General features: G+C 34.5%; 1 protein-coding gene across 5 annotated transcripts; it reads right to left on the bottom strand.

Moving 5' to 3' along the window:
* Positions 1 to 15: 15 nt before the first annotated feature.
* Positions 16 to 17,125, bottom strand: LOC126677211 (probable serine/threonine-protein kinase SIS8). 5 transcript variants are annotated; one of them, XM_050371722.2, is made up of 17 exons: positions 16,373 to 17,125; positions 12,668 to 12,871; positions 11,386 to 11,577; positions 10,970 to 11,229; positions 10,734 to 10,853; positions 10,490 to 10,579; positions 9,975 to 10,010; positions 9,773 to 9,868; positions 8,440 to 8,532; positions 8,006 to 8,126; positions 6,469 to 6,763; positions 4,072 to 4,195; positions 3,964 to 3,983; positions 3,669 to 3,825; positions 1,138 to 1,426; positions 940 to 1,012; positions 16 to 296 (listed from the first exon to the last, which is right to left on the bottom strand). In XM_050371722.2, the coding sequence occupies exons 1-17, from the start codon at positions 16,613 to 16,615 to the stop codon at positions 214 to 216; spliced, it is 2,496 nt and encodes an 831-aa protein (XP_050227679.1). In that variant the 5' UTR covers positions 16,616 to 17,125; the 3' UTR covers positions 16 to 213. The 5 variants fall into 5 exon arrangements, with proteins under 5 accessions (XP_050227679.1, XP_050227680.1, XP_050227681.1 ...); XM_050371723.2 differs by having other exon boundaries at positions 8,440 to 8,526; positions 16,373 to 17,124; XM_050371724.2 differs by lacking the exon at positions 9,975 to 10,010 and having other exon boundaries at positions 16,373 to 17,124.
* Between the last annotated feature and the right edge of the window lie 810 nt (positions 17,126 to 17,935).

Below are 17,935 nucleotides of genomic sequence, written 5' to 3'. Positions count from 1 at the left end.
TTGCAACAATTGAACTTTGTATTGAAAAAGGCAAATTTTTCTTTCCTTTATTTATTGCAAAAAGAAAATATCCAATAGATCCATTAAAAGCTGCAGATAGAAACATTTGAAGTGTTGAGTGCAGGGGAAAATAAAAAGTAGTTGACAGATTTAGCCGAAACAGATTGAAACTCCTCTACCATGTTTTCTATACACGAGAAACAAAAAAGAGTATCAGCAAAGTGTATACTCGCAGTCGAGCAATCGGGCGAGTATCTCTTCACAGCTTGGCCTTTCTTGCCATTCTCCCCAGCAATCTAAGCATCAACACGAAACAACTCAGCAACTATTCTCAATTATCATACTTTTCATCAACTGAATAAAGGTTAACTAGGACTACTATAATTCAATAATTTATTTGAAATAACTAAATTTAGGTTAACTAATACCGATATTGCACAGAAACTCATCAAGTTTTACATTTTCACGTTTATTACATTACCGTTTACACACTTATGAACCTCTGAAACTTTATATTTATAGCCTATCCTAGTAGAAAATATCGTTTCCCGTTTTTCATTTCGACATTTTCTGTTTTAATGTTTCTATTTATGAGTAACATAGATTAATACTCATTCTGTCGGGGATAATTTTCTTTTCTTTACCTCACATTTTACGTCTTGTTTCTATTTTTGTTTCTATTTTATATTAAGCTTCCTCTTTCACTATTTCTTATTAATCTTTCCAAAAGATTACTCCTAATTTGAACACACACAATTTACTAAATATATAAATAAGGGAAAACAAATAATTCACATTTTCTTAAAATATGTGTAGAGCACAATGATATTTTAAAATGAGCCGGAGGATGTACTACATTGAGATAAACTGATATGATAATGAGAATACGAAAAATTGAAGACAGCAAGCATGCAGTGATGCTCGTTTAAGATAACCTACCTGAAATTAGTCTGCCCAGTGGACCTTCAGGAATATCCAAACGTGATCCTTCATTAGCAACAGCATAAACTACCTGGACAGCAGAAAACAGGAGGCTCTAAACCAGTTGTATAACAAACTTTTTGTGTAATGAGCAAAGCACGAATACAATTTTAGGCGTATATCATGACCGGAATTATCAATAAAATTGTGTAATACCCTTTCAGGTGGAACTCCTTCCCATGGTCTATTTAGTGTACAGAGCTCCCACATTATCACGCCAAGGCTGAAAATATCACATTTTTCAGTGAAGGGCTCGTTACGTATAAGTTCAGGTGCCATCCATTCAGGAGTTCCTGCAGAAGCGGAGTCTCTCATAGGTCTTTCTATCATTACTCTAGAGAGCCCAAAATCACAGATCTTAACTGTCCAATGCTTATTGACAAGACAGTTTGCACTTTTAAGGTCACGGTGAACTATCTTCATTCTATGGATGCACATCAATCCCCTGGTTAAGGAAAGTTCCAAGTCAGTATACAGCAAAATGCAAACTTTTAAAGAAATTTGCATGTAAATGTACTGGAGTAAGACATTATCAGAGAGTAATTTACAGCACCCATCATGGTTATGCCAGCAGAAAACCTAGGCAATAATGAAGCCACACACACACACTCCGGAAGGGCGGTGCGGAAATTGAACCAAACTGAACATAAATTCGGTTTGGTTCACTTATAACATTTTAAAAAATTGTTTTTCGGTTCAATTTGATTTTGAAATTAGCAAACTAGTTCAGTTTTATTACAAATCAAACTGAAAACAAACAAACCGACTGGTTCAATTCAGTTCAAAATAATATAAATCCTTATAATTTCCGTTGGATTCGGTTCTAAAAGAAATTAAAATTCCAATTTGGTTCGAACTGAATGCACACTCCTAGACAAGAGCGCAAAGCTTTTGAAATGAACGTGCACAGAAAGAAGAAAAACAAGACATAAAAAAGATGTAGTTTGGCAGTGTGCCCACATCTTGTCATCTTCACCCTCTGTGAAACAATTACAATCACTTGCATTTATAGTGACTACATAATCTTCCTTTACACAATAGGACTGGAAGAAAACCAATAGTCATACAAATTACAGCAGAAACTTTTTGTGCACAGCCAGCTATTTCCATCATTAAATTTGAAATTTTTGATGGGCATTTAGTTTAAGGAAAGAAGGAAAATATGATCAAATAAAGGACAGCAGAAAAAATGAAGGCAAGTAGTCAGCACCATGAAAACAGTATGTCAATTGACATAATGCCACAATTTCTACGAAACACACATTCAGATTATCAGAATACTAACTATGTTTTTATACTATAATTTAACCAAGCAATTGGATTTACAATTACAAAATGTGTAGCTACAAATACAGAGTGAAATATGTCCAAAATTAATGTCATGCCTGATAGGAGATTGGTTTGTATCATGCAAAATATTTTCAACTCCCTTTTCCTCTGTTATTTTCTTAATCCGCATATCTAAATCGAACAATTATGACTTCTTATTTTTCCTCCTAACATGACGTCTTCAATGCAGCATGTACACACTAAATGAGTACACTAGCAATTAATTGGCATGTAATCACATGCAACCTCATTTTCAAGACTTGTTTTTTCATTTGCTTTCTCTTTTAAACAACTATTTTGTGTATTTTATTGATTTTATTTTTAGATCCAGAAAGAATAGCCTAAATGCATATTCAAATACACACTGACACAATACCACGCACATGAAGATTCAACTAGTCTGACTAAAAAAAAAATTGTTGATGGAAAATGGAACAGAAAAGCACAGATGTGTACATATGGCTTGCTTGATCATAATTAATTATTTTTTCTGACCAAGGACAGTGATAATATTCAACATATGTGAAAACTTCCCTCTTCTTCACTTCAACCTCCCCATCCCAGCAGCGGGGAATCTCCATCTCAATTTCTGTTATCTATAAGGGGACAAACTTATCCCTGCTATCTAAGCAAGTCACTGACCTCTATTATAGGGACAATGTTTCTCTGTTTTACACCTCACAAGTCAAACCTAACAGCTCTAGCAAGTCTACTAAATTCTATTGCTCCGCCACTCATCCAGCTAATAATGCAACTGCATGATAAACTAGAAAGATGTATAAAACCACAATCAAGTTCTCACTTATCCTTAAATCATGAATATAGATTCTGAGAATTAGTTTGCTCCATGTTAAACATGAATACCAAATGCTTAAGCTATAATTTAAAGAACACTGGTATCACACAATGTGACAAGATTTAATCACTCAAGGTATTAATCATAAAAGAAATTTAGGTAGATTAATGTATGACAATTTGGGGAAACTATCCCTACAGAATATTTGAGAATGTAGTGGCTTGATAGGTAAAAATCTATGATTGAGCATGAGAATTCAGATCTGGATCATAATGTAAAAACAAATAGAAGATATAATTTCTTCTAAAACAGTAAAACACTATTCCAGCAAAGCTGAAAATTGGGTGATAATTTCCTAGTGTCCTAATTCTTTAAATTTACTTTTCCTTGATTTCCTTCCTTGTTTGCATAACAGATTCTCAGTGTAGCTAGAAAAGGTGCTTGCTCAATTTGGTAACTTAGATGGGATGAAAATTATGGAGCAAATATGACAAACACGGGAAGGCGAAGAAGTTGCTCAACTTTTATAGAGTATAATAATTCAGGACAAGGCCAAACAAACCTGCATATATCACGCAGCATTTTTAACCTCCGCCGCCAACTGAGCCTCTTCTTTTGACCACTCAAATGGATCAAATAAAACAAGGACCCCATTTCCATATATTCAGTAACCATTGATAAATGAGGAGGCTTTGTGCAAGCACCCATAAACAAGATAACTGCAAGAACCAACATTCCTCATTTGAGAAGCAGTAGAAAGCGAGCAGGATAGTAATAATAGAGCAGTATCAATGATAATAATAATAAAGATTCAAACAAAAGCAGTACTATTAGCAAAAGTAAGTGAAGAGGAATACCATTAGGATGCCGAAGCTGGCTGAAAACACAAGCACAAGATCATGAAGGTCAGAAATATTCTTTAGGGGATAAAAATAAAGTAATCAACATATTTGGCAAGAAAAGACCTAAGAATGGATATCTCATTGCAAAAGTCCTCCATGTTTTCGGCAGTAAGATCTTGCTCAAGGAAAACCTTAATCGCAACATCTGTTCCATTCCATACGCCACGGAAAACTTCCCCAAAAAACCCTGGGTACAGCAAGTATTCAAAAGCAAACTCAACATAATATTCTTTTTGAATAGAAATTACAAATGAAGCATGGTTAAAACTGCATAACTTGTTGGGCTAACACTACCCTCTTATTTTGCCTGCAATATTACACCTTAGCCAGGAGGCACTCATTCTCTAACATTCATATAATAGCGCAGGTTGCTTGTTCAATAGGGCTGCAGATGAGCTAGGCTGAGACAATCTTCGGAAAGCTTAGGCTATGCTTAACAAAAAGATCCCAAGTCCATCTTGGGCTAAGCCTTCTCTGATTGTTTGATAAATGAGCAAAGCCAGCCGACGTCAATCATATCCACAGATGGCTCATGAGTCATGCTCCAAAGTTCTTATCTATATTTTGATCATATTATTCATATATCTATTGAAGAAACTAAAACTTTCTTTGCAAGAATTTATGTAAGTACCAGTGTACACATAATTTTCTTTTCATTGATTAACGTAATATAATTTTAAGTACATAAATCTATGTTAATGGGTGAGCGATTATACAAAAATTTGAATGTAGAAGCAAATTATTAGTAAGTTGCAAGTTTGCTTGATCTGAAGCTTAAAAACTAATCGACTCGTGTACCTTGTTGATGCAAACAAGGAAGAAGTCAAGGAAGAGAAAATTTAAAGAAACAGGCCATGAATTAACAATTTAGACACCCAAAGGGTATTTCTGTAATTTTCAGCTTTTAATCTCATGTCAACTCAAAAACCACTAGCTTCCGAGTGTCTACTTGTAGGATAGTTTCCCGGAGTTGTCCAACATCAATTTGGTATCCAAGCTTCGCGCATTTTGAAGCTTACTACTTTGGTGCTCAACAACAATGGTGGAATTCAAAATTTATGGAAGAGCTAACCTAATAGATGACAGTGTTGAGACTTCTCTCATTCTATTGTAAGACGCAATCTTGCATCCTTGAAACTGAAGAAGAGGAATACCAACATATTTCACTGCTTCAATCTTTGGTTAGATGTGGCAATCAAGCCTAAAAAAACTCATAACCGATGGTGAAAGTTTCATGAATCTGGTGTCAACATCTTTAGTGAGCATCTTAAACTTCCAATTGAACCACATCCAAAACCATAACAGTTATATCATTACCATAAATCTTTGTCTTGCGACTTTTAAACATGGTGCTTACAGTGATGTTATCCCTATGCAATTGACCCACATTCTCCTTGGTAAACCTTGGTTCTCTTATTGAAATGTACATTATAATGTGTAACATAAGATATTCTTTTTCAACGAGGATAATAATTTTGTTCTAAGACCTACAGATTCCCTTGAATTGAAAAGATATGTAGAGAAAAGGTTTACATTGGAAGGGCAAAAAATAAATGGAGCATGTTAAGATGAGAGATGCAAATTTCCCTATTAAAGTACTAGAACAACATGCAGAAACTTACGGGAAGCTTTCAGTAAACGCAATAAAGCTAGGATAACAGCTTGAAGCAGTTCACCAATAGGAAAAAGGGCAGAACAACAATTAGAACAGTTAAAGGAAACTGAGCTGCTCAACATGAAAAAGGACGAAGAAAACTAAATCTTGCAGCCTCAAATCACCAAACAACAGAACCAGCCCCAATATTTGCAAGCAAAAAACATTGAATATGAAGGATTAGTCAGGAGCTACAGAAAGACAAGCTGATGTTCCAGTAGCATTAAGCAGTAAAGTGATTGTTGAGGAGATGGCAACTAATGAGTCAATGTCAAATGTCAATTACTTTTTTACTTCCACCACAATTTGATAGTCATTTTGTAAGAATAGGAGCTGTCATGTCGTCATTGTTATTTATGCCTAATAAATGCACCAAAGTGGAATCGAGTTGTTTCAAAATCCAAGAAAAAAAAGAAGCATTTTTGTTACTTGCACACTTCAAAACTCCTGGTCAAGTTTTCTCCTACCAGGTGATAATAATGAAAACACGGAAGAAGTCGAAGAAAATAATATTTTAAAAATTAGGACATGTAAAAGTTCGGTCTAGTTTACAATATAACCACTAAAAGCGCATTTCTATACTAGTCTTTTTAGAAGAGATTTCCATCTTTTCTTTGTCTTTCACCTTATGATTCACATCTGAATTCTCACGTTTAATCATAGATTTTAAACTAATAAACCACTAGCTTCTGCAAGTATACCTGTAGAATAGTTTCCCTAAGTTGTCCTATATCACTTGACAAGCAGACCCTATCAAAGATGACAATAACATACATCGAGAAGAGTAAGAAAGATAAAAAGCTTACCAATCCCAACACGAGTACCAACAGTTAGCTCTGAGAAATCAATATTCCATTCTTGGAAAGGCAAGAGAGGTTTTCTTTGAAACATGGGAGATTCCAAAACTTTGTTCCAAGTAGAAACCAAATCATCATTTACTGCATAACCTGAAGGTTCCCTCTGCTCTAACATTTGACTCCTATACTGATGTGGAGATGAAGGCAAAGAAATAGCCTTTTGGGAGTTTAAATGGTCCCTTTGAAGAGCATATAAAGCAGATCTTCCACCAGAAATTTCATCATGAAGATCAAAATTTGAAACCTGAAACAGAAGAGTAATTTAGTTAACCAGTAAATCTCGTCAGACAAATACAGGTTATTCAAATTTCAAAATAGGATATATGACAAAAGAGCTGCACTGCAAATTAACCAGATTTGGTATTAATAATAGCACATGAGCTAGTAATAGCTAAAGATCCACAAACGGCTCAAATATGGTTCCTTGGTTTCACAAAAAGGTAAAATCTTGTGAAACCGTAGCGTAGGTGGTTAGCTAGTGCAATAACAACATTTTACCTATCCGAACCAAGGAAAGACTAGAGAGGGCGTGAAGCATTTCCTGGGAAACGAGTTCTTGAAACCTATCTTGGTTAAGTTTTCACATGACTAAATTTATGATTGCATTTTGTAGATTCCATCTTAAAACCAATTGGTGTTAAGCAAAGATGCCCAACTAATACTTAAACACATGTCCATTCACGGACACAACCTATGTGGGGTACTCCCACTTCAACGCTCTCCCTCACACGTAGGGTTTTCGGGTCGAGCAACCAATCCCCCTCACGCATCTCACGCACGGGCCAAATTCAAATTGTGTGAATAGACAAGGGTGTTAAGTGGAGATGTCAACTAATATTTAAACGCATGTCCATTCACACACAACCAATGTGGGATACTCCCACTCACTTCAACATAAAACATGTGCAAAAATTACCGTCATTAGGTCGAGACTAATTATAAATTCTAGGGTTAATGTCAAAAAAAATCACGAACTTTACACATTTTCTCATTTTAATCACGAAGTTTAAATTTTCTCATTTTCATACATGAACTATAACTTTTTTCCAAATTCATACACGATATTGAGGTGGCACTCATTCATTGGTGTAAAATGACCTCCACCTCCGCGAATTATACCAATGAAGCCGTGACACCTCAGCATCGTGCATGAATTTGAAAAAAAAGTGGTAGTTCGTGCATGAAAATGAGAAAATTTAAAGTGCATGATTAAAATGAGAAAACGTGTAAAGTTCGTGAATTTTTATGACATTACCCCTAAATTCTAACCCTATATTAAGAATAAGAAAAAAATCTCCGACCATGATTTGCGTTAAATTTCTGCTATTTTTTATGTAACTGCTACAAGATCAACAATTCCATGAGCAACCATCAATTTAATTCACACCAAGTAGTATACAAATCAAATTAAAAAAGAAAAATTGTATGCAAAGCCAAAGAAAACATAAATTATAATTAATGCACACTGGAAGTATGAGAATCATACATTTCCCGAAAAACTTGTGTCATTATCCTTGTCATCTAAAGAGTTTGCAAATGACCTATCATCTCCTTGCTCCCTCAAAATTCGATTTTGCTTCAGTGATTCATTCATGGCGCGCACAGCCCTGAAACAATAAAAGATAACCCCATTAAAGAAAAATGCACAATGTTCTAGGAGTGTTAAAAAAAATGGATGTCCAAAGATCTCCTATCTATCCATAATTGAAAGTTAGCTTACATTCACAAAATAACAAGCATCGTATTACAATTGAATAAAACAAAACAAGAACACAATAAAAACAAAATTTGAACCATCTTGTTGGAATTAAATATATAACGAAAGCAGATTAAAATAAAAAGAAAAGACATGTGGATTCAAAATACAATCTAAGACAGCAGTAATTCTATTCAAGACGTTATAATGAAACAAGCATCAACCTTACGATATCATCCCCAATCTCTGGAGTCATGCTAATGCTTCTTCTTCTTAATCTACGACTTTCTGATGTTGATGCACCCTCAGACCTGTGACTACCAAAAAATATTAGAGCAATCTTTACTCTTATAAAACAACAACATGGGAGTCTATATGTACATGAAAAAGTCTCCTGATGCATGATTAACTATTTAAGCTAACTGCCTAACTGCAATATAAGCTCAAGGTTGATATACTGTTTAAGCTACCCGTTACAAAACCTTCCTCAAAATATCCAAATGGAGCATAGTGGTGAAACATTTACAGATGGATCAAACAGTGTCTAAAAGTCAAGCATTTGTATAAAACATCTCTGATCATGAGCAGCTCAGCTAGAAACACTACAAGGCTTTAGAAATGTTAGAGTGCGGGTCCTCATTATAAGAAACATGTATTCGCTATTGGCTGGAAAAGCTATCTGGATTCTGGACGCCTTAAAAAATATTTGCTCACTTAAGTCTTGCTGTAAGTATATAGGCTCAAGAAATATAAAAACATCGCCTACAATTAGAGCTGGCAATTCATATAAGGGGGTCATGAATGGGTTGAGTCGATCTATTTTCATGATATTGTTAGTCTAAATATGAACACAGCACAAGTAATAATTCTGTTTGATATATAAAGTTCAAACACAACACGTTGTAATACCATTCAAACGACACGTCACATCACGTAAACACACTCAATTAAATGTGTTACTGAGCCAACTTATTTAATATGACATGTATAAGCCCATTTAATTATTTGAATAATATGTAAATTTATTTAACATAACACAAATAGATCCATTAAACCGATTAAAACAAGAAACATAATTTAAATTCGGCATTTAAACGGAAAAGGCATAATTCATCCGTTTAAACATGAAACTAATTAAATCATAAACAAGTTGACTTGTTTATGTCACAAAATTGTTATATCAAACTCAACTCCTCCTAATTCTGTGTCATGTCGTAATGTTTAATCGCATCATGCCTAAAATTGTCAGGTCTACTAACAATAAGACGCAGTAGATAAAAAAACATTTAAGAGATTTTTGGAGGTTTTACAGGTCAGCCGATGCAATCATATGTAGAGAAAGATTCAGTTTTGGACAAACCATTGTGAAAAAGGGCAAAAAACACAAACAAAACAAAATTTATATACTGTCTAGAAACTTGTCGAATATCCATGTGCTTGCACAAACGACTAAAATAAAGTGAAACGGCATGAATAAAAATTCTGCATATCTATAAATCATGACAGTATCGAATGTTTCTCGCAAAAATTTAGCAAGAGGATCAAGCAGGTAAGAACCTCGATGCAGCTTCATCACCGGCATAATCTCTAATTGAGTGCCTATGACCACTTAACATCGACCTTCCACGTGCACGATATGAAGGATGTTCTGGACTGCAAAACCAAGATTAAAAAAACATTACAATGGGAAGCTAAGAACAAATAAAAAAAAATCTAAGACTTATCAAGTCCAGGACCAAGAATCAGTAAATAAGTTTACCAGGACCAATTAGTAAAATGAGTTTTGGTAGGATCCCTGGAAATAGGCAAAGAGAAAAACTCATTTGGGAAGAGAGAACTTGCAGTCTAAACAAGTAATATTAAGCATGCAATCCCATTTCCCTAGAGCAACCACTTCTTGAGAAAGAGGATATTAGGATACTCTTCCCTTGCTCTAGGAAAAGTACAAGAATTAAGCTTGTAGCCCTTTAAATGTGGGGCTTAAGGAGAAGCATAAAAAAGATGAATTGACAAAAGAACTTTGAGGCAAAGCGCAGGTACAATATATGCCCATATGGAATCCCCTACATTAGTGATCATAAGCCCATTAACAGCTTTAGACAGTAAAAAGCTTAGTCTAGGGCATGCATATGCGCAGTGAGAGGGAGGAGGGGAGAGAGAGAGAGACAAAGGTGATCTAAACCAGCAGTAACAGTGATATTACATTTGCAAACATAACATACTTCAAGATCCACACAGGTTCAAACCCAACAGATGAAGGATTTAAAATGAAACCTCGAACTAGCAGTACGCTGTTCAGCAATGACTTTTTTCCGGCTACGTCGCCAAAAGGTTGTTGCTATATTGGGCTCACTGTGTGATAAGCTGGGAAAGAAAGTGTAGAGAGAATAAAAAGTCCAATCACCAACATTGCTCATAGTGTTAACAACAATTTGAAGAAAGGGATGCGAGGAAATTAAACAACAAATACAAAATTCGCAGTACCAAAGAAATTCTCAGGAAATGAAACCAAATATACCTCATCTTTCTGTCAATGTAGGTAGCAGACCGCAACATGATATTTCGCAATGAAGGACCTGACACATTTGGAGCTGTCTCTGGCTTCTGATGGAACTGCAGGCTTTCATCTTTTTCAGCACTGTGAAAAAGATAAAGGGAAAAGTCAATATAAATTACTCAGCATGAACGCTCAATGTAACCAGAAAAATATTTGACATTGATTCAGTTATTTATTAGTGAAAATCATTTTCTGACCTATCAGGGTCCACCCTTTCTGGAAAACCATACAGAGGGCTGTTAGGTTCAAGTGGTGAATCACAAGAATCATTTTCCGCAGAATCACTTTCCCCTGCTGCTGAAATGTGTGTCATAAAAATTGCCCTGGTTGACAGGGGTATTAACTGACCAGGAAACCGCATAAGATCAACCAGTAATTCCACAGAATTCAGCACAACTATGACAGACATGTGCTTGCATGAGTCCACATATTCAACATTCCCGTCACTTGGAAAACCCTAATATAGAGGGGAAAGAATTACAATGTATTAAGGACTTCCAAAAACTATGATTAGTATGAGTTTAAATTGCAATACATGTAAATATCATCCAAATGCATGTCAAAGGGAAAACCAACTACAATAACAGTTAAATCCACTAAGTTAGAAGCTTACCACCATTAGCCTACTTTCAAGGCCTACAGTATCCGCTAAAACTTTAAACAGGATTGCTCGAGGACGACAAGACCCATGCTTTATTTGCCCAAGTAACTGAACACCTCGACTTTCAAACACTTGGTAGGAGGTTTCCTCCAGAGTAGCTTTTGCTGGACTTTCTACATTTGATCTTTTATAAAAATCAGAAACCTGTATGAGGGTAAGCCAGAAAAATAAATAAGAAAACCAATTTTTGAAAATGTAAGATATGGTATAATTATTTCGAGGTATGCAGAAGATGTAGAATAGATTTTGATCCTTGAACTGGCAACAAAATAAGAAAGACTCTTTTAAGTGTATCAATTGTGAAAAAATAATTCATGAAGCACATCGCATACATGATAATCACATTTCACAAAACCACCGGTTAAAATATTAAGAGTCTTTAGAAGGCAGCAAAAAGAAAAACTCATCATATGCACTGAAGAAATATTGCACAAAAAGGAATATGGGATTTTAAAAAAAAATCTAGAAAAAGTTTGAAAAGAAAAAAAAAATCAAATAGAGACACATAGAACAATTATTGAGAAAAACAATCATGTTTTCAACGTTCTAGGGAGTTTGGAGGACTAATGTAATAGCTTTCAAGTTTTCTATTTTGATCGACTTAGAATTAAGGAAGATGTTTAAAGTCGGCTCACTTGTGAAGAATATTTCCCACCTCTCTTCAGTTTTTCTTTGTATTTTCAAGTTCGTAGCTTTTACTAGTCAAAAGTTCAGAAATAAGATTCAAAACTAAAGCTCAAAACTAAGTGGACAAAGTTTCCTATTTCTTGATCTAAAGTGGATTAACATTACTTGCCAAATGATACAGAAACCAACATTTACTTCTTCATAGTTTAAATATAAAAAAACATTAAATAAGGTAGTACTAGAGAACAACTTTCTTTTATCATCTAGAGAAGATATTTTCAAACAACCAATTCTCTCAGAATAAATTTTTAAGGCTTAAAATTTTTGGAAAAGCAAAGGTTCCCTTCTCCGGCTTTTCAACACTAGGAGCTAGTTTTTTGTTTGCAGTGGCTCAACACATGTCCTTCAGTGTATCTGTTTCATAAGACAAATAAAATCTAATCCTAAGGCCAAATTTATTGATCATTACGTCAATTACAGGAATTCCAATCAGAATTTGAAAAAACAATCATGTCCAACAATGAAAAGTACAATCATGTTAACAAGCAGCCACATGAACTTGCATTGAGATAACCACAGAAACGAATGAAGGTTAACAAGTTCTCACCAATCCAGCAATCTTTTTTATCATTGCAGCTGGATTTGAGTTCAATCCTTTCACCAGCGCCATGATCAGTTGCTTTAGCATAGATAATTTTTTATCTTTCTTTGCATCTACAAAAATTACATCAGCCTTGAAACCCTCAGCACCCAAAGCAAGGAGCTCATCTAAAGTTGGAATACTATCAAAAAGCTCCTTTAGCTTTTTATCCTGTCCAAAACAATTTAGTGATGTTGAAATAACAAAAATGTTTCAGAACAAGTAGATGACTGAACATAACAGGTCAAGGTAGAAAAACAAAATAACTAAGGACACATTCAGAGGAACAAATAAATGCAGATGCACTGCCAAATCTTTTGCAACATTCAACAACAAAAGAGTAACCATACAACAAATGAAATATTTAAGAGGACAAAGTGGAATAGATTACATACAGCAGGATTGAACAGAGAGACTTCTGCATCGCGCATTCAAAAATTACTGAAAGATAAATAACTACTAAAAGTTCAAGGCACACATTGCACAAAGGATTCATGGATGACAGGCAACAAACAGCAGTTGAAGAAGTCGGCAAATTCTATAATTTAAGGCGATTATTCAGACTACCAAGCATAGGTCAATCAGGGTTCAATGACTCGGTTGTCCAGATTCCATTAGAAAATAATAAAAGCTCAGTGACTAGATCTTGAAGCTTAACCAAAATCAAATTGAGGCTGACTCGAGGAGGAGATTATCTTCTAAATTAATTAAAATGAGTAGATTCTTCTATTTGAGGACATTATGCTGTTTCTTATTAGGGTCATCAGTCATGTAAACAGAACTTTTGACTATGCACCATCAGAAGTCCAAAAGGTTAAAAAAAACAATTTCGAGACCCACTTGAACCAAAAAATTCATAAGCAATATCAGAATATGTTCATCATAAAATATACTCCCTCCGTCCCGTTTAAGAAGTCCCATATTCTATTTTGGGATGTCCCATTTAAAAAGTTCCATTACTATTTTTAGAATCCTTTTCTATTGAATACCCTATTTTACCCCCTCTTTTAGTTATCTTAAAATAGTTCTATGAAAATTCCACTATCATTAATAGGGGCAAAACATGAAAAAATATGAAAAGACAAAGATAATTAATGTTTTCTTAATCTGTGTGTAAAGTCAAATGGGACTTCTAAAGTGGGACAGAGGGAGTAATGAATTAGAGGCCAATTCAGAGTGTGAACAAATTTCTATATTTATGGGCCTAGTGCCAACTAACTTATGATGCAACTTTAACATTAGAACTAATTTATTATTGGCCTAATGCCTTAAAAGACCCCGACTTTTTAGCCCCTTTTCAATTCTCTCCTGATGTTGAAAACCCTAGGAACTATAGAAGATTGTGAAAATGCCGATGAAACATCAAACAGAGCACCATTGAGCAATTAGTCATAATGCCACCTCACAACCCCTTGTCACTCATCTTTACAAACAATCTCTATAAAGCTTAAATGGCCACTGGACCGTGGCGCTTTTTTTAAAAGAGCAGTGGACTGGTCATACTCGGGCATGGGCTGCTGAAAATTCGAAGATGAACGATGCTGTTGTAACGGCTGAAATTCATGAATGGCCCTTTAGAATGAAATGATGTTTGTTGGCCGAAGGCGGAAGGAAGGCCGGAGTCTGGAGGCTTTGGGATTGCAATCTTGCTTCGCTACTTTAGCATTTCCTGCTTATCTGTAAATTTCCTTTCTTCTGTATGTATTAACGTACTTTTAGAAATTTCTAAATTAGTTAAACTTTTTGAGCATCCGTAGTAAGGACCCGATCTGTCGACCTTTGATTTTTAATGAGAAAGACCCAGAATTCATGTTCTCGCTTAGACGTTAGATTATTGATGAAAAACTCCCTTTGAAGTAGAGAAATTATATGGTAAACATAAAAAGAGAGAAGATAAAGAGGGGAATCGTCTAATAAAAGAAGGAGAAGACGTTCCCCTTTTATGGTATGCCTCAACGGAGTAAAGAATTATTGACTATTCCGCCTTCTAGGATTTCTTCACTGGGTAGTTAGTTTACTATTGAATAACTTGAATAAATATAAAAATAATACATGCACATAGAAGCTTCTTCTTCAAGAGTCTGAATAAGCTCAAGAGAACTAGGGCCACTATGGTATCAGATTTGAGTATGAAAATCGAGGGGTTGTACTTTTGAACTTTCGCATGAGTTTGGTCCTTCTAATTTAGGTCTTCAGAGTCTTGGGTGCTCTATCAATGGGAGATGTAGATCGTAAAAGTTTTGAATCTGAATTCTAAATTGTATGCTGGAACCTGGAAGTTTTAAGTTTAGTATCATTAGTTTGATCTGAGAACTAGTTTTCATTCATAATCTAGTTTGCTGAACTTCTCAGACATGCCAATATATGTGTCAATTAAACATGTAAAATATTAATTTTTAAAAGGATGAAAACTTGATGCGGAACAAGAATTCTGAATTCAGGAATTTAATTTTTAGTTTAAAAATTATTATATTAAAAACTGTCAAATGGTTGGATAAATTGACCCAAAAAATAGAATTTGTTCTAGTTAAGTCAAAAGGTCTAGACGACATGATTGAACTTTTGAGAAAAGTTGAATGGACAAAATATTTCAAATATCATTTAAACATTTAAATGACACTAATAACTATTAGTTTTTAAAATAACTAATCATGGTAAAACACATAAGGGGCTTTAAGGTTCTACAACATTTTTACAGTTTAGTTTGCATAAAAAATGACATTGTGAAAGAATGAGTTAGTTTTTGAGTGAATTTTGTGTTGTGAAAAAGGTCAAATCTTTTCTTCACTTAATCCGCCCTTAAACTAATTCTTTATTATAATTGCATAATGTGACAGAACCTCTTGATGTCCTGAGAACTTGTAACATTTACTATTAACTATTGCCCTTTCTTTGCCATCCAAATCCAATCAAATAAACATTAGTTGTATCTAAACCTTAAATTCTATCCTTATAAAGAATGCAGAGTAAACACGCCTAAATAATGAGTAGCACTTTAGCTGTCAAAAAATTTATTAGCCAAATAAACTATAGCCAGAATTGACATAAATACCCTCTATAAAACTTACTATTTCATGTGTTTAAAATTAAAAAATCTTGATTTTTGAGATAATTTAGGCTTTTCTTACAAAATTATCAGAATTTTAGTAGAGTTCTGAAAAAACGTGTCTGCTCATGTTACCGTTCCTTGCTGTTCTTCTAGCACATTAAGGTTCTTAGTACTTTGTACTGTATGCTAGGAAAAACTACTACTCTTTCTAATTCATACAAATACTTCAAGCCCTCAACACTAGCTAACCTCTCAAGTTCATTGCACATCTCAACAATAGAGTGAAACCCATAAAATTTAGAGCACCCCTTTAAAAATTTATCCTTCTCTCTTAGTATCAAAATGAATCAAAACCAAAATGATCCCAACTCCTAAGCTCTGCTAATACCTCATATCTAGGCAGCTAGGCTCTAACATCTATCAGATATTGATGAGTTTCAGGCCGGCATTTCTAGTTGATTGCACTCAGGAAGCAGAATGTTTATATCTCAGGCAGGTAAATCTACCAGGTTGCACCAAGGAATCAGAATGCTCAAATGCAGAACACTCAATTAAAATTTTCAAGATTCAGCAAAAATTCAACTCAAGAATCAACGAAATAGCATTCATACACTAGTGCTCACCTGTATGACAGAGTAGAAACCATTCGGAATCGGTTCCGAAAGCATCCCAGTGCTCCAAAGAATCTGCGATGCACTCTGTGAAGACAATCCATCATCCTCATAATTCCTAGGCGATTCCTTATTACTCAAACCATCTGCTGGTGAAAGCAAAGAAACAGATTCAAATTTGTCAATAAAATCAGAGCCCCACCATGCAGCATTAGAATTCGAAGCCCCTTGTTCGTCATCTCGCGTCTCTTCCATATTAAATATTTTGAATGCACAACCATTTCGGCCCCACAATTTACCCTATAAAAGATCCTCTCGATGCACAAATTCTTAGACAGCTAAACAATCCATCATTTTCCAACTTCCCTAAGCCGGATGCCATTAAACTAATATACACTCACGCGCCGCCCTAGAGAAACCTAGTCAGCGTCGGACCAACACGTCGAGCTAGATCCGACGGGAGGGCTCACGCTCGTCGGAAACTCTTCAATATGCCGGATCGTTAACTCCACTGTCTCGCCTTGGATCTACCAATACATTTTGAGGTCGCGCATTCACAATAAAATAGTGAGGAATTGTCAAATTTTTTGAAGAATTAATAAAAACAGAATCAGGTGAAATGAAACCAAATGAAGAAATTAATGAGCGAAAATAAATTTTTGTTTTTTTTAATCTCCAGATGTTCTTCTCTAACTCGTGTTCATTTTGTACCAGTTGCAGGTCAGGAGAACGGAGTTTTCTTTTCTTTCGTTTTTGATTTTCACCCAATTGCGTGCTACTACATCAAAACGACGCAGTAAAACACCAAAGAAATTTGTGATTTTTCATAAAAGGTTAATTACAAATTAAAGTGTGATTTGCAATTATAACACAAATTTTAAAATTACGACACCGACCAACTATGCAACAATAAAAATACCGACGTGACAGTATATTATAATATTAACGTCAGCGTTCTTTAGCTCGGTTTTCCGATTTGCCAAAAAAATGATGTTGGTGTGTATCGTAATTGCAAATGACGTTAAGCTTCGTGATTTTAATTTACATTTAAGCCAAAAAAGAAAATGAATTCTGATCACCAAAAATATTTTTGCCTGTTATTTTGAAAAGAACCAAGATTAATAATTTATGTGAAATTATTCAATGATTATTTTATACTTTACCTATTTTATTTTATTTTATTTAGAGAACAAATTACACTTTTGCTGCTAAAATATACACGCTGTGATGTGAATATTACATATAAATGGACTTTTTGTCAAATAAGATAACTGTCAAGCATTTTCAATTATATAATGATATATTTTATTGTATATTGCATTTTAGGTAATTGTATATATTATAATTATTATATAATATCTATTCTAAATAAATAAATAATACAAAATATTAGAAGAATTCATAGTCGTTAGGCCGAAATTGAAATTCAAAGACGCGCAAGTGATAAAAGGCCTTAAAGTGAGGAACGGTGGTGTATTTATGCGGCTTTAGAGTTTATTACAAGTGAACAATGCATCAGCTTTTCTTAATGATTTTCTCCGCTTTCTTGATTTAATGAACCTATTGAAAACACAT

This window comes from Mercurialis annua, linkage group LG4, assembly GCF_937616625.2.
Source record: "Mercurialis annua linkage group LG4, ddMerAnnu1.2, whole genome shotgun sequence".
NCBI lineage: Eukaryota > Viridiplantae > Streptophyta > Magnoliopsida > Malpighiales > Euphorbiaceae > Mercurialis > Mercurialis annua.
This window is presented reverse-complemented; position numbering and strand designations above follow the sequence as displayed.

Excerpts from the sequence above, each read along its gene's own strand:
- LOC126677211 (XM_050371722.2), bottom strand. The coding sequence starts at position 16,615 with ATGGAAGAGACGCGAGATGACGAACAAGGGGCTTCGAATTCTAATGCT. Across the intron at positions 11,578-12,667 it reads TAAAAAAGATTGCTGGATTG|GTTTCTGATTTTTATAAAAG; the intron begins GTGAGAACTTGT and ends ACCCTCATACAG. Across the intron at positions 8,533-9,772 it reads GGTGATGAAGCTGCATCGAG|TCACAGGTCTGAGGGTGCAT; the intron begins GTTCTTACCTGC and ends ATTTTTTGGTAG.